This window comes from Scophthalmus maximus, chromosome 2, assembly GCF_022379125.1.
Source record: "Scophthalmus maximus strain ysfricsl-2021 chromosome 2, ASM2237912v1, whole genome shotgun sequence".
NCBI classification, from domain to species: domain Eukaryota; kingdom Metazoa; phylum Chordata; class Actinopteri; order Pleuronectiformes; family Scophthalmidae; genus Scophthalmus; species Scophthalmus maximus.
In genome coordinates this window covers 20,183,635-20,198,748 of record NC_061516.1, presented here as the reverse complement: position 1 = coordinate 20,198,748, position 15,114 = coordinate 20,183,635, and the positions used below count along the sequence as shown (strand labels likewise).

Sequence of the window (15,114 nt, the reverse complement as noted above, 5' to 3'; positions counted from 1 at the left end):
AACAGTGGTTGCACGGGTCCTTACAGACTATCCCCACCAGCAGGCCGGGGGGGGGGGTCCTCTACCGAGCCAAGGACCTGTCACTGCACAGGACATGCAAAAGCACCCTTCCACCCTTTAAGAGGATAAAGCTCTATGGATGACGGTGCATGGATATATCTTGGCCTTTTTGTATGTTGTGGGCCCTGACTCTGAGTCAAATGAGGTCATCTCCGCCACAGATGTTTGCTGGTGGTTATGCATCTTGCAAGGGGTCGGGCGGGGATACAGCTGTTGGAGGGATTACCTCCACCACGGCTCTGGGCCTGGCCGCCCAGGGTGGGGGACAGGTGGAATGAGCTTGACAAATCTTTGAGTTGACGGTATGTTTCAGGGTTGTGATGGCACTGTCACTGGGTGGGATATTCTCCTTTCCGCACTTGCAAAGGAGAACATCAGGGTCAAAAGGGCGAGTCAGAGGCAGCAGCGTGGGCAGGTTTTTTGGCTGAATGTGGGCGGGGAAGAAAAAGAAATAACGCTAAACATTTACACACAGACAAACAGACCTGCTAAATGTCAAGTGCACGGGTGTGACCAGTGAAAATGTTTATTAACACTTGACAGATTTTTGGTCACATGAACGAACCAAAATGTTCACACTCTGCTGCAGCCATGTTTGGAGCTTGGTTACTGCGCAGAGGCGCCGTCACCAGCGATAATGATTCACTTGGTTTCATTTCTTGAGAGCTGGAGTCATGTCATGGCTTGCCTCTGCTTGCCTCTGCTCCACAAGCTACAGTAACTCAATACACTCTCATGCAACATTTCTATGAAGGGTCTGAAAAAAATTATCAGCATGGTCCTCTGGGTTACTTCCCATATACACTACAGCAACTGGAACTTTCACAGTTTTGGCAATTCCTTCATGAGCACAGACAAATGTAGGTAATTGTGTCATCATAATTTGGTTCTGTCCAAATACATATACGACTCACCAAGGCTAAAGAAATGTTCTGAACTTTCTCGTTGTCACAGCACTTTGGCCAACAGCAGCAAATATCCAGATCTCATCCTACGTCTTAAAAGCTAATGTGTAATCAAAGTAACTTAGAATGGCTCCAATTTAGCCTTTTCAGATATGGAAACTGGACTTTCTGTGTTTAACTCATTCAAATGTGAAAATCCAAAATGAGAAGCAAAACAAATTTCTATTTTATAGATTTTTTCTCCCCCAATTATTTCCTTCTCATAAGAACAGATTGTGCAATATGTTTTGTTTCAGTTCACTTCATTCTGTAAGAAATATTGCCATTGCTCTGCACATTGAAGCCCTTCTCCACAAATCATTTTTAAAACATGGTCTACATCAATGAAAATGTTTATCATCTTTCCTTAGGCGACTGAATGTGTCCAAATGGTTTCCATACATCGTCCTTACATCATGCCACTGGGGCTCAACTGGACCCATATACCCATGAACCAAGCCTCTGTTCCCTGCCTTGAATTTGTCACAAACGTCAATGCGGGTCACCCATCTTCACATATTTTCTCTCTGTCTCTCCCCGCACACATTCCAGCACATCGCCCAGACCTGGGGAGAACAGCGGCTCCGCAGTGCCGGGCCAATCCAAGCCCAGTGGGCAGACCCATAAGATCTGTCTGGTGTGTTCAGACGAGGCCTCGGGATGCCACTACGGGGTCGTAACCTGTGGCAGCTGCAAGGTGTTCTTCAAGAGGGCCGTCGAAGGTTGGTTTCACTCATCTGCGTTCACTCGCTCAATCACTCCCGACACGACACACAGATGACAGATGACGGTCTTTGCTCAAATCTCTTTTGCGGAGACAAAGTTTAAAGCCTGCGCACATCCAGGAAGTATTTTTTTCTTTTATCAATTTGGCTGATTAGACCAGGTGAGATTGAAAATGAGTGGAACTACACGCACGGTAGGAATTTACAAGGTCACAAAACTCCATCAAAGATGATTACAGATGAAAAAGTCATCACGCCCAAACAGGTGCCACAAAATGAACAGGAGAGCCTAGTTGGTCCACACCCACATAGTCTTGAGAAGAGGTCTAATTAGAAAACACGTGTGTGGGTGGAGGCCTACGAATGTGTGGATCCTTTAAAAAGCACGCAGACCACAAAAAAGTATTTTTTCCCCCTTTTTGCACGTATGCAATGTGACCACATTTAAGTCCTAATCAGATTCTCTCTGTCACGGATTATTGCGTATATACATTCGTAAACAATGCGCAGGTAATTCGGAGGTGAGCGGTAACTAAAACCCTCTTTTTTGTTATTGACCCAGCACTCGTACTCCATGCACAGAAGTGACCCGTATTAACCTTCTTTTTTTTACCCCTAACCCGTTTCCTTCATAACATTGCTAGAGAAATTATACAATTAGTGACCAGACCTACTCTAGGCAAAGCAAAGCGTTACCCTGAATGTAAGTTGATGCTGTGAACATGGATCGTTTGACTTGTGCAACATTTCAGGACTAAAGTTTGACTGGTGGTTAATAATGGCAACTTTGAATGTATTTACTTGAGGCTAATATTCTTTTAGGATATACATATATGTCAAAACAGTGATGTAGAAGGTTGTACAATTTTACGTATAAACACTTGATATGAGCTGCTACTGTTAATTTCTAGAGTTGTGTGATTGCCAACTGTTTCCTAGCATATCAAATTACATCATTTCCCAGCCCTCGAATGGAAGTGTTCATTTTATTTTTGAAAAGACCTGCCTACAGTAGCACTGAGATGTGTTCTTGTTTTTCTCCCCCCCCCTCCTATTCTCTGGTCGTTGTCTTTATGGTGAAGGATGGAGAGCACGACAAAACACAGATGGTAAATAAATGCACTTTTAATAATGACAATAGTGTTAATAATAATTGCAAATATGATGATGATGATGAAGATGATTTGCCCATGTCCCTGTATTCCTGCAGCACTAAAAAAATATGACCAATCTGCCTAGACACAAGCGTTGTGTACTCTCTTCTGCCAACTATCTGTTAATGCCTGCAAATGTTCTGATTTGGTAATTCAAATCAGCGTCAATTGCCTGTGAGTGATTTTAAATTTTTTTGGTGTTTCTGCTTGGAATTCTCCACCTCGCAATCCTTGCAGGCGTTTGAGCCAATATTTGCAATCACTTTTTGTGACGGATTAGCCCAATGGCTTTGCATTTGACCCACATTACCCTCCTGAGATGTGATTTCAGAAATCACCCCTTCAGTTGTTCTTCTTGCCCCTCTTGTGTTGCTCATGTGATTTATTGAATGTTTTTCTGCTTCTGCTGATAATTGTACTTACAGTAGGCCGTGCCCTTGGCGCCTAAGGCGAGCAATCCTACGGCTACTACTGCATGTCTGCCTAATATCATCAGAATCATCCTGCAGGACTGATCAACTGATAACAGCATTTTAGCAGTTGCAAGAAAGCTACGCTGTTACTTACAGTTTTCATGTGATATGCCAGTTTCCTTTTATGCTCTGTTCTTTCCTCACAAGTCTGAAACTTATCCCTTTTACTCCGAACACATGACATTTAACGGCATGACAGAGCAAGAAGAAGAGGAGTGGAATGGTTTGATTTCAATTTCCTGATCGTCACAGATGGATTTTCAGAACATGCATATTCGGAGCCGAAGCACGAAACACATGGAAGCATTTACCTTAAGCAGCTGGCCGGCATGTCATTCTACTCTCTCACCATGTTTCCTGTCTCTCCTGGCACTGTTGTCCAATAAAGTTATATAATTTGTATTAATAACTAATTATAAAAAAGAATATGCATATTCTAGCTGTAATCCTTTATTTATCTGTCATACTCAAACCCATCAAATTTGGTGAGTGTTTTCTTTTTTTACTATAAACTGATAATTTGTAAGTTTATAATAGAATTACTCAAAGAGTAAGACCCAGGTTATACATAAAGAGCTCTCAGCATTCGGGCCATAGGTTTCAAGATAAGTATTTGAGCTGAAGATAAGAATTTATCTGCTGCTGCTGAACATCAGATAATGGATTTACTACCCCAAAAAATTCTTATTTATTGAATTCTTATTTATTGAATTCTATTGAATTATAATTAGAATTGAATTGATAAATTATTAAGCAGCACCAAACATTTGCTGGTTGTATCTTCACATGTACAAAACGTTGCTTGCCTTTATAATTACCAGCCAATCAGATTCAATAACTAACATTTGTTGTCGCCAACCGGCACTGATAGGTGCTGCCAGGAGGTCCTTGTTAGCAAATCAGCGACGGACAAAAGGGAGAAAGAATATCAGTGGGAATGAGCTGGCACTTTTGACACCACAGATGGCTTTTTACGCGGCTGTTTGCTATGTCTTCCTGTGATATAAGTGATGGCTGCAGCTGGCAGCCCCGAAGCTGCGATCTTGCTGTCACACCACCAGCCCTGCAGATTAATTTCCAGTCTGCATGGAAAGTAATTATTTTTGAGTTTCAAAGACGGTTCTGTCTGTGATCTTTTGACAAATGTCAATATAATATAATATTATATTATATTGTTTTGCAGCTACTCTAATATTGACATAACTAGTATATATAAATAGAATTGAACCGTAAGGAACTGAAACACTGCTTGTTTAAATTAATCTGTACAATGAATGTCATGTGTACTTGCTTAAGATATACACTACAGCACAAAAACTGGCTCTTGTTTGATGCACCTTGATCAGATACAATCGACATTGGGTGCTGCTCTGAGTTAATCATTTGCTGGATGTCCCAGATTCGTTGTTTGCAGGTATTCATAGTACACGTTTTCAGGTCGCTGTATCAGGCTCGGCGGTTAATTCGCTGTGAGCAATCAGGAGAATGAATAATGTTGACTAAACGACTCTACTGAGGTTAATATTTCGACAGTGTATCACAAGGCATTTGCTGTATTATTTAATGCCCCTTTTGTTCAAAGAGCCGCATGGTATTTCATAGATCATTAGCGATGTTTATGATACCGGGCTTTTGTCAAGGTGGTGTTGACTTAAACGTTTTTCAGTATCTGTGAACAATAAATTAAGGGTCGCAGGGAAACTGGCAGAGGCAGAACACGTGAAGTATTTCTTGTATCATCCACTATGGTGATCTCCACATCAGTTTAGAGTATACTGCAAAGCCCCAAGAACAGGAGAAGTGTACACATTACTGGGTCTCCATGCTATTATTCATGTCATGCTCTGCTTTTGCAGAGCATGGAGCATGGGTCGTCTATCAGGTTGGGTAACCGATGAGTGACTAGAAGTCTGGTGAAAGCTGCCAGTGCTTTTTATCCATGCAGTTAAATGGAAATTAATTATAAATTGAGTCAGTTGTGATGGTAGATAATTATGACAGTTGGATTTAATGGAACCTCTGTGAATCCTAAGAAATGGCAATGACGTGCTCGGTATGATATTAAACTTATTAATTGTGTCCATTAGATTGATTCTGTCTCAGTCCGGACTCTGAAGAGAATGTGTTGATGCTAGAAAAAAAATAAGATTCATGTGACATTCCTCAGGCTCTGTCACAAGTACTGTATGTGCTCAAAGCAAGACTCTGTTACATTGTGGCCCAGGCTACTTCAACTGAAATGACATTGTTGTTGATGTAAATTAGATCTTCCAGGCTGTACTACAAAGTATTCTGCTGCGGCCCCAATGTGAGGCATGGCTGGCTCCCAAAGCTCACTATGATATAGAAGTGTTAGTGGTGTTGTTATGTACGAGTTCATGCACACGTCGGTGGACGAATGGCTTAAAACGACCAAAGAATCATTACAGTTAATCTTGTTCATCACATTTTGTGTTTTAATGTACCGGGAGCTTTTGAAATTTTAATGACTTGGGAGATAGTTGTAGTAATGAATTGCCAAACAGTAAGAGCAGAAAATTGCAAGCATAATTTTTATTGACCATGAATAGAAATGGATTGTTAAAGTGCGATGAGATTCGCCACGAGATACTTACTGCTCCATCATTGGACTCTTTTGGTTGTCATATCTTGTCTGTGTTTTTGACGATATAGACAGACCGGGTTGGTGGGTCCAATTTTTTTAAAAGAGGGACCAGATGATGTGCTTTAATTATCTCGGTATCGCACTGTTTAGCCTTCCTGGGATTCAAGAAGGTACTGTGGGAATATGGAGTTCCTGGGGCCATTACTATGAGCCATTCAGTGCCCTGAACTGGAGTGAAAGTAATGTGGGTATTGGCCTCTGTCAAAGTTGTCCCTCATCACTAATCCTGTTTTTGATCTTCACGGACAAGATTTTATGGCAAAGCTGGGGGGAGGACAATGTCTCAGAGTTGACCTCAGAATTGCACCTCCACTATTTGCAGATGATGTGGTTGTATTGGCATTACCAGACCGTGACCTTCGGCATGTACGGAATTGGGTTGCAGCCAAGTGTGAAGTGGCCTGGATGAAAGGCAGCACCTCCAACTCTTAGGCCATGCTTCACTGCCGTAAAATTATAGTTTGCTACTTTGAGGTTGGGACTGAGATTCTGAAGGGGTTTCAAGCATCTGGGGGTATTGTTCAGGAGTGAGGGTAAGATGGAGTGGGAGATCAACTGGTGGACTGATGAGTTGACAGTAGTAAAGATGGAGTTGGAACGGATCTATGATTTGACCATCATCTATAATCATGAGTGTTGAGTAGTGACAAAGAATGAGATGAGGTAGCAGATACTGTACATGCGGCTGAAATTGATTTCCTCTGTAGAGCGGCTGGGTTCAGCCTTAGAGATAGAGACAGGGTGGGTGACTCCGACATCAGCAGGGGGTCCAGACTAGAACTCCTGGAGGAGCTGCATAATGTTGCTGCATTGGAGAGGGCTGCCTTGCTCAACCCGCTGCAACCAAGACCACCGGATAAGTGGCAGAAATGGACGGATGGGTAGACAGATGGATTTCTTCAGTAGGAAAAAATGAGGTTGGGATGGAGAAACATACAGGACAAGGACGTCAGAAAGTATTTAGAGATTCACTCATTTCTCCATAAAATGTTTGATGGAGTCGACACATCAAATCCTTCCCTCTGGTCAAATATCTAATGCTGCCTCTCGGGAAAATTGAATTAATATAATTACAATTTCCTCTCTGGTTCATTTGCCCACATCCCAATTATGTAAGGTATTTATACTTGGTTAGCAAAAGAAAGCATTCATGTTCCCTAGTGAAATGTGCAACGATGTGGGTCATGTGGACCCTTATCTGATTATTTTGGCTGATAAGAGCTCACAATCATGGATTGTGCCACGTGTTCCTAGTGAAACCGTCAACACCAGTGGGATGTCATAGGTTCCCCCTGGGCTTACTATAGAATCAAAAGATGGTTGGTGTGGTCATAATACATACTGCTCAGAATAATCCTTCTCAAACCTACTTAGCCAGCTAATGTGTCTCCCTCTCACCCCTTCTTCTCTTCCCTCTCTTCTTTACAGGCCAACACAACTACCTCTGTGCAGGGAGGAATGACTGCATCATAGATAAGATCCGCAGGAAGAACTGTCCAGCCTGCCGCTTCAGGAAATGTCTTCAAGCCGGAATGAACTTGGAAGGTAAACAGACCAGGCTATATTCAAAGGCACCCATACATTGACTTTAAAGTCAAAGGGAAACGGTAGTTTAAGTGAATTTACCTTTAGCAATATGACATATTTGATTTAATCTCTGTCTTAGTCCAGGGATTTAAAAAAAGCCCATGTCAGTCGTAGTAATATCTTGTCACACTTTTTCATTTTTCTTTTTGATCATCTTAAAATGGCATTTTAGTCTCAAGAAAAACAAACATTAAAGTTGACGGAAATGCTTGACATGTTTTAGTCAAGACCAAGAATGATGATGTTTTTAGCCATCCAACTTATTTTGAAATGTTGAGTCTGGAAATATGCAATTACATGAGCAAATCCACTGCAATCTCACTCTAGCAGTATGAGTCAAACAATATATAACCAGGAAAAAAAGAACCCTACACAATCAAAAACAGAAAAACAATTTATTTGCCGCCCGTCATGTTCTTTTCGGTTCACTGGTTGTCCACTCTCCAACAGCCATGGCGTGTAAGTGCATAGCTGCCTGCGCTGTTGACATTGTGTTCATGTGCACTGCTGGTAGAATTCTTGCAGAATCACCAGAAAGATACTTTGCTTCGATGATAAAGTCAGCTTTTTGTATTTGATATTTGTAAATGATACTCAATTGTATTGTAGTAGTTACTGTAGAATTACTGTACAACTATTGAAATATCAGTCTACAACAGGGGTTAGTTAAGGCAATAAACTTGGTTTGGAAGACAAACACTAATTAAGGACCAAATAATATATTAACACTTTCACAACAGTCACTTTCTGTTCCCAGATGTCATAGCAACATAGCAAATATGCTCTGTGTTTTTTTTGCTAAAAGTCGTATTTTTTTTCCATAATGCCAAAGGTTTTTGTTGGTGGGATAGAGACAGTAGATTTTATTTTGTATTCCTTATTTAGCATTATGGGAACATGATCTTATACAAAATTTGACATCTCAGTATAAAAGGATCACACTGAGAAAAGGGGGAGGAAAAAAAAAACGTGTATAGGAACCAACCCATAACCGTTGTTGTGAATACAGCCCCAAAGCATAGATGATGACAGGAGAGGGCTGGGATGAGGAGAACCAGTCTGTTGCAGTTCCACCTTCTGCGTTCATCACTCTATGACAAATACATCGCTGAAAAACATTCTCTCTCACATCTCCTCTTTTACTAACTGTATTTAAAAAAGAAATTCTTGCCTGGAAAGGTCTCTTAATCTTTTACCTCTTATGTAATGTTCCTGTGCCCTTAGGAACATCGTTACGGTTTTATTACTCAGAGATCTGTGATTTTAACTTCTGGTTGGAGTGGTGCCAGTGACAGAGATGAAAACAGATTACATGGACGGTTTAAACATCTGTTTTGAATTTGTGATTTTGATAGTTTCAAAGTCTGCTGATTTGAGAAAGACAAAATGAGAGCCTGAAATAGAGGCCATTTATTCACTCTTGAATAAATGGCCTCTAGGCTAGTATAGTGTCACGACTCCGCAATAGGCCACAGCTCCGTGGAAAATGTGTCTTCTCGAGGGAACCGTTGCATGTGGGCACATATATTACACAACAACAGGGCTACAATAAACAATTTTTTTTCATTGGACCTTGAAAGTCTCCTCAATATTTCATGGCTGCAGTGTGGGTCATCTGCACGAGTGTGCTGTCGTCTCTCAATGTGGTGGCGACGTACACCATCTTCTCACACACCTGTTGGTCTTTCGCCTGACTCTGCGTCAAGGGATGAACGTTAAGGACACGGTAGGAAAGTTAAGATGTGACAAGGTCGAGGCAGATGAATATGCGAAGCAGCGGGTCAGGTACAACGTCTGCCTAAGTGCCCGGTTCTGGTGTAATTACAGCTGATGCTCCCTCGTGGCGTTAAATTGTTTTCAGTACTTTGGTACAAATTATCGTAGAGTGAGATTACATCCGAACGGTGCTGTGTTTGTTTGTCAGGCAGAGGTGAAGGTAGTTTCACACGGGAGGGACAGACAAAGGCAGGGAGAGGGATTTGATGGACGTCAATGCATCAGCAGACAACTCCCACCAGAAAGGCTCTTAGTTGCCATAGAAACACCAGGAGAGGAAATTAAAAAAAGGTAGACTAGGAAAAACACGTTTTTGTTGTTGTTGTTTTTTTATGATAACCTCTCAACCCCTGCCATGTTTTGCACATTTTGAGGATAGAAAAATGTCAAAATGATTCACAGATAATCTACATATTGTGAGCAAAATTGTTTTTGCCGTTACTGCTGCTGCAAGATAAACTCATAAGAGCCGGTTCATGTCACTGTTATTGTTACTTATCTTGTTTGTTTTCATTCGATTAATCCAACTATTCAGTGTCAGTGAATGGTGTGCTCTTTTAAATTGTTTTACGTCAGTGTTAAAGTATGAGGTGGTGGGCCTGGGCCGAGGGGTGCAGGGGATTAATCAGTGTGTAAAAATAGCTGAGGGCTCGGACCAGGTGAGGATATGCTGAAGTGATCGGTGGTCGTGTTTGGACAAGGGAAGAATTTTTCTTTTTTCCCCCTCTCCCTTTTGATATTTTTAGTAATTTCTTGATTCCTTTTAAAAAGAAATGCCCCGTACATTTGCTTCCCCCTGATTAGTCTCAATGTGTACATTTAATAATGGAAAATGGAAATTAATATGGAATAATTGGGCTCTTTAGCAGGCATATTTGACATGACACAAAACATTTGTAGACATTGGCTGTGGGTAATTTTATTTCTTTTTTTTAATTCACCATAGCCATGTTGTCCATATAGTTTATTACCTCCGGGCAGCCTCCTAGGTTGAGGATCTTTTAAAAATATATATATACGATTAGTGCTTAATGCCTGAAAAGTATAAAAGTAAACATTAAAGGAAATTGATAAAAATATACTGTCACTACTCACTGGTTCCCCACTCAATGTGTCCTTTCCTATTCCTCTGTCCCCCCCCCCCCCCCCCCCCCCCCCCCCTCCCAGCGAGGAAAAACAAGAAGCTGATCAAGATGAAAGTGCACCAGCCCCCCGGGTCATCGGAGCCCACCAGCAACATGCCGGTCCCAGTCATCCCCAGGATGCCCCAGCTTGTGCCGACCATGCTGTCTGTGCTCAAGGCCATCGAGCCAGAGGTCATCTACTCGGGTTACGACAGCAGCCTGCCCGACACCTCCTCTCGGCTCATGACCACTCTCAACAGGCTGGGGGGGCAGCAGGTCATCTCTGCGGTCAAGTGGGCCAAGTCGCTGCCAGGTAATGAAAAAGAGCTCCCGTGTGTTGTATTTGGTGCGGTTTAGTTGAATACCACTGCCCAAGTGACAGTGTTAACATGCGGAAATTGAGTCTAGTGAAGTGAGAGAGGTCCGTGGTGGCAAACTAAGAAACAAATGTTCGGTCATTTGTTATTCCTGACACACGCAGTTGGTCAAGGAAGTTACATCACTTTTAAATGAAACGGGGACATTTGCACATGGCTGTGCAGACGGGACTCTCGGTTCACGAAGGCAAGGCGTTCACTTTTGCCCTCCAGTTAAACGAGCATCTGCTTGTCAGCGTTCTTATCATTCCTCGGTAGAAAGTAAAGAACACGAGTAGCCGCGAGTGAAGTTAGCGAGATAATTCAAAATGTGTGACGTTTGCTCTCAGGAAACAGATAACTTAGATATGGCTCTTCTTGAGTTGAGCTGGGGACTACAGTAGATGAGAAGCAATGTTTGGGCTGGTTCAGGAAACAACAGATGTTCAGACACCAGGTCATGACATGTGACAAGTGTGAAGTTCTTGGAATTTAAATTCAATGTCTTTTTGAAAGAAACATAAACAACAACTTAACTTTCAACAAGAAACGTTCCCCCTTTCATCTCAAAGCAATGGAAATAAATTAAATAACAAAAATAAAAAAATTTAAACTCTTCATTTCAGTGCCGGGATTATTTCACCCGCTAAACATAGGCTCCTATCAGGTCAAGAAAAAGAATAGAAGCCAAATGTTTCTGGATTCAATTCATAAAGGGATCGATTTTTATTTTACTGTTGTCATAAGTGATGTCAATTCACGTCATGAACATAAAAAAAAAAGATCCTCGCAGGGTTTGAAGGCTACCCCAGATTCCATGACACAGAAAATTGAGACACCAAGAGTTTGACATCTTTACCGCCCATGCTAGTCTCTACTCGTGAGAGAAGAAGGCACATGACTTGATAATCGCTCCAAGTATTTGCTTGGAGATTTCCTCCGCTCACTGAAATTGTTGCTAACTGTCAAACCAAAAGATTCATGATCAGTTTTTTCTTCTTTTTTTTTTGCTTTGATTTCTCCGTGTGACAGTACGGTGAGTGATCCAATCGGACTGCGATCTTGTTGTGTGTGCATCGTCTACGGCTGGCGATGATAGTGAGGAAAAGCTCTGGGGGTGGGGGTGGGGGTGGGGGGCCCCCTTACATAACAGCGTTGGCTCAAAACAATTGTAATGTGAAAGGACTCTTCATGTGCAGTCCCACGTTCAAAGTTTTGACAGGTGGGAAACAAGTGAACGGCAATTTACATCCAGTTTGACCATCGACTTAACTGGACTGTCCTGTTCTGTGTTGTGAGAGTTTTTCGTGTTGAGCAATAAATTGTTCTTCTCTTCCGTGCTTCCGAAACTCCCTGGAATGAAGATATGAAGAAATAAAGCTCTGCATTTAGAAAATACAAAAAAATAATATTTAATGTAATGTTTATTTGTTTAAAGACAATGTGGCTGCCACACACCACTTTTTCGGCTTAAAATAGGCTCAATCTGATACATCTGACCTTTCCAGGTTTCCGCAACCTGCACCTGGACGACCAAATGACTTTGCTGCAGTGCTCCTGGCTCTTTCTGATGTCCTTCAGTCTGGGTTGGAGGTCGTACGAGCAGTGCAACGGCAGCATGCTCTGCTTCGCCCCCGATCTCGTCATCAACAAGTACGTACCGTGGCTGTAGTCGTCGAGTATTTGTTTGTGCTGTCCCTTCTACATCCTTCTGTCCAGACTGGGGGTCAGGAGAATTTCGTCTCACGAGTGAGATCGTTCCCGAAGAAGAGGCCTGAAAATGTGCTTCAGACAAACCCCCCGACATGCCAGATGTCGGGTGTTGTCCTTTATTTTATTTGTCTGGAGTTAAACGAAAATTCCTGTTAATCAGAGAAAATCCCCCTGCAACTATAACTACCATGTGGCCTTGCGTATCACATCAAAGTTTTTATAGTGATGATAATATGACACTTGAGTTGTCGGGAACAGTTTCCCAAAATGACTCTTTGTTTTTCTTTGCTACACTTTGAGTAATTATACGGATAATACGCCTTTCTTCTGTTTAACCTGAGCCAAAGCTCACAAATGCCTCAACGCTTTAAATTTCCTTTATAGGTAAAACAGCTGTACAAGAACTTCAAATAATACACAATATAAAAGTAACAGGATTGGTTCAAATCAGGAACTTTAATTTGATAAATATATATATATATATATATTTATTAAACAACATTCACAAAAATGTCAGCAAAACGTGTTCATTATATTTCCCTTCTAACAGATATCTTGATTTCTTCAGTTTGCTAAACACTGGTCATGGCTCTTGATTTTATTCAACCAGTCTGATGTGTCCACTTGTACGTTTTTTGAAGTGCGGTGCCCTTTTTTCCTCTCTTAAACGCCACGCTTAATGACAAGGGCGCGTCGCACCCGCTGAACTCTTGCTCCTGAACACGTGCAAATAGCTGGTAACCCTTTTTCAGGAATACTTAGAAAGAGAGACCTGAGCTGCCAAGACTCGATTCCCAAATGTCACGTAAACTCAGAGAGCCGCAAAAATAGATATGAAAGGTGAAGAGGTCATTACCAGCAGCACCGAGGTCGGTCAGAATGAATAGACGGTAATGAACCCAGGGCTCCACATCTGGAGAATGTGCGTCAATATTGATTTTGGAGGGAAGAAAGCAATGTGGACTGTGGGTCAGTGGGCGCGAGGTGTGAAAATCCATCAGGACGGATTTCACAGTCCAGTTTTATTTTGCAGGGCTGAAGCGCCTCCCTGCTGGGGCTGTTTATCGAGGATTGAATAACGGGATGAATGAAAGAGCTTGAATCTAATTTGTATGTCTCTCTTCCCTCCGTTTTCCTCTTGTTTCTTCTTTGGTTTTTGTTTCCGCCTATTTTACATTTTCTCTACTCTCTCCATTCCCTTTTTTTTTTTTTTTTACTTGCCCGCCCCCCAGTGAGCGCATGAAGCTGCCCTTCATGACCGACCAGTGTGAGCAAATGCTGAAGATCTGCAACGAGTTTGTCCGACTGCAAGTGTCCTACGACGAGTACCTGTGTATGAAGGTCCTCTTACTGCTCAGTACAGGTAATGCATTCAGTTCAATTGTATTTGTTCAGCGCCGAGATTACAACACGCAGGCTCTCAAGTGAGGTCGAGACCTCACAGAATGACGTAGGCATCCCAACGGATCCCACAGTGAGCCAGCAACAGGGACAGAAAACAAGTCTTCCTTTAAACAGTGACAGATCTCTAGCAGAACCTGACTCAGTTGCGGGCGGCCATCTGTCAAACGGACAAACCGAAACCAATCGCCCACGACTGGATCCAGGAGTTGTTTTTGAAGGATTCTTCAGTATCGTGAGAGGGATGGCTCAGCCCCAGCGGAGGTCTGCGCTTCCTGAGTGCTCTAAATTCAGTCCAAATTAACGTTGATTTGTCGGCAGTGGTTTTCGCTAGGGTCACTTTAAAATGTACAAATTACCGAAGGGCATTTTGACGATGGGCACAAAAGAAGTTAAACGTTAACCAGCCCTCGCTTTCCTTTCTCTCTTAAAAAGATAAAATAATACGCAGTTATGAAAGCAGTGGCTTACCATTCTAGCTTTGCAATTTCCACCATTGAAATGCCCAGAATAGCACAGTACAGTGAAAAAAGGAAAGAAAACAAGAATTATTCCTATATCTTGACTATTTTCCCAATTGCAAATGTCCCTTTACTGGAGAAGGGGACCGTTCGTCCCTTCAACACAGTCTCCGAGAATAGCAGGGGAAGGGATGCACTTAAGAGGCGATCTGCTCGTTATGCAGAGGAAATGACATTTCCATAGGGAGCAGTGGTTTGCTTGTTCGTCGTACCTGAGAGCTATTTCCATCTGTTCCCCCACAGGGATGGAAATACTATCAGGTTAGAACAACATCGGTTTGAGTGGTTCGAAATCCTCCCTAATGCACACGGCTGTTCAATTCAAAAGGCAAACCTCACCTTCATTATGTATCTTTCGACTAAAATAGATCCAGCTTCGAGGGCAGAACAGGGCCGGAGAAAAGTAGGTTTTTCTTCTCCTTTAAAATCCGTCTCTCCGCCAAACCTGCGAAATGCATAATGTGGAGGCCAGAGAGCACTTATCTGATTATGTAAATGGGACAGTATTTCGTGATAATCTCTAGGTCAGTCGCTGTGGCTTTCCCTTGGCTCAGTGCCGAGCAGCGGGCTGACGAGGAATCCTTAATGTGTTGACGTGGTTGTCATGACAACTGT

General features: G+C 42.2%; 1 protein-coding gene across 3 annotated transcripts in view; it reads left to right on the top strand.

The window, feature by feature from the left end:
* LOC118300636 (glucocorticoid receptor) overlaps positions 1 to 15,114 on the top strand; it is a 58,191-nt gene that overhangs the window by 36,912 nt on the left and 6,165 nt on the right. For all 3 annotated transcript variants that reach the window (XM_035625211.2, XM_035625212.2, XM_035625213.2), the window contains exons 3-8: positions 1,557 to 1,726; positions 2,812 to 2,838; positions 7,450 to 7,566; positions 10,552 to 10,821; positions 12,373 to 12,517; positions 13,810 to 13,940. In XM_035625211.2, coding sequence (XP_035481104.2) covers positions 1,557 to 1,726; positions 2,812 to 2,838; positions 7,450 to 7,566; positions 10,552 to 10,821; positions 12,373 to 12,517; positions 13,810 to 13,940 — 860 coding nt within the window. The remainder of the gene's footprint in view (positions 1 to 1,556; positions 1,727 to 2,811; positions 2,839 to 7,449; positions 7,567 to 10,551; positions 10,822 to 12,372; positions 12,518 to 13,809; positions 13,941 to 15,114) is intronic.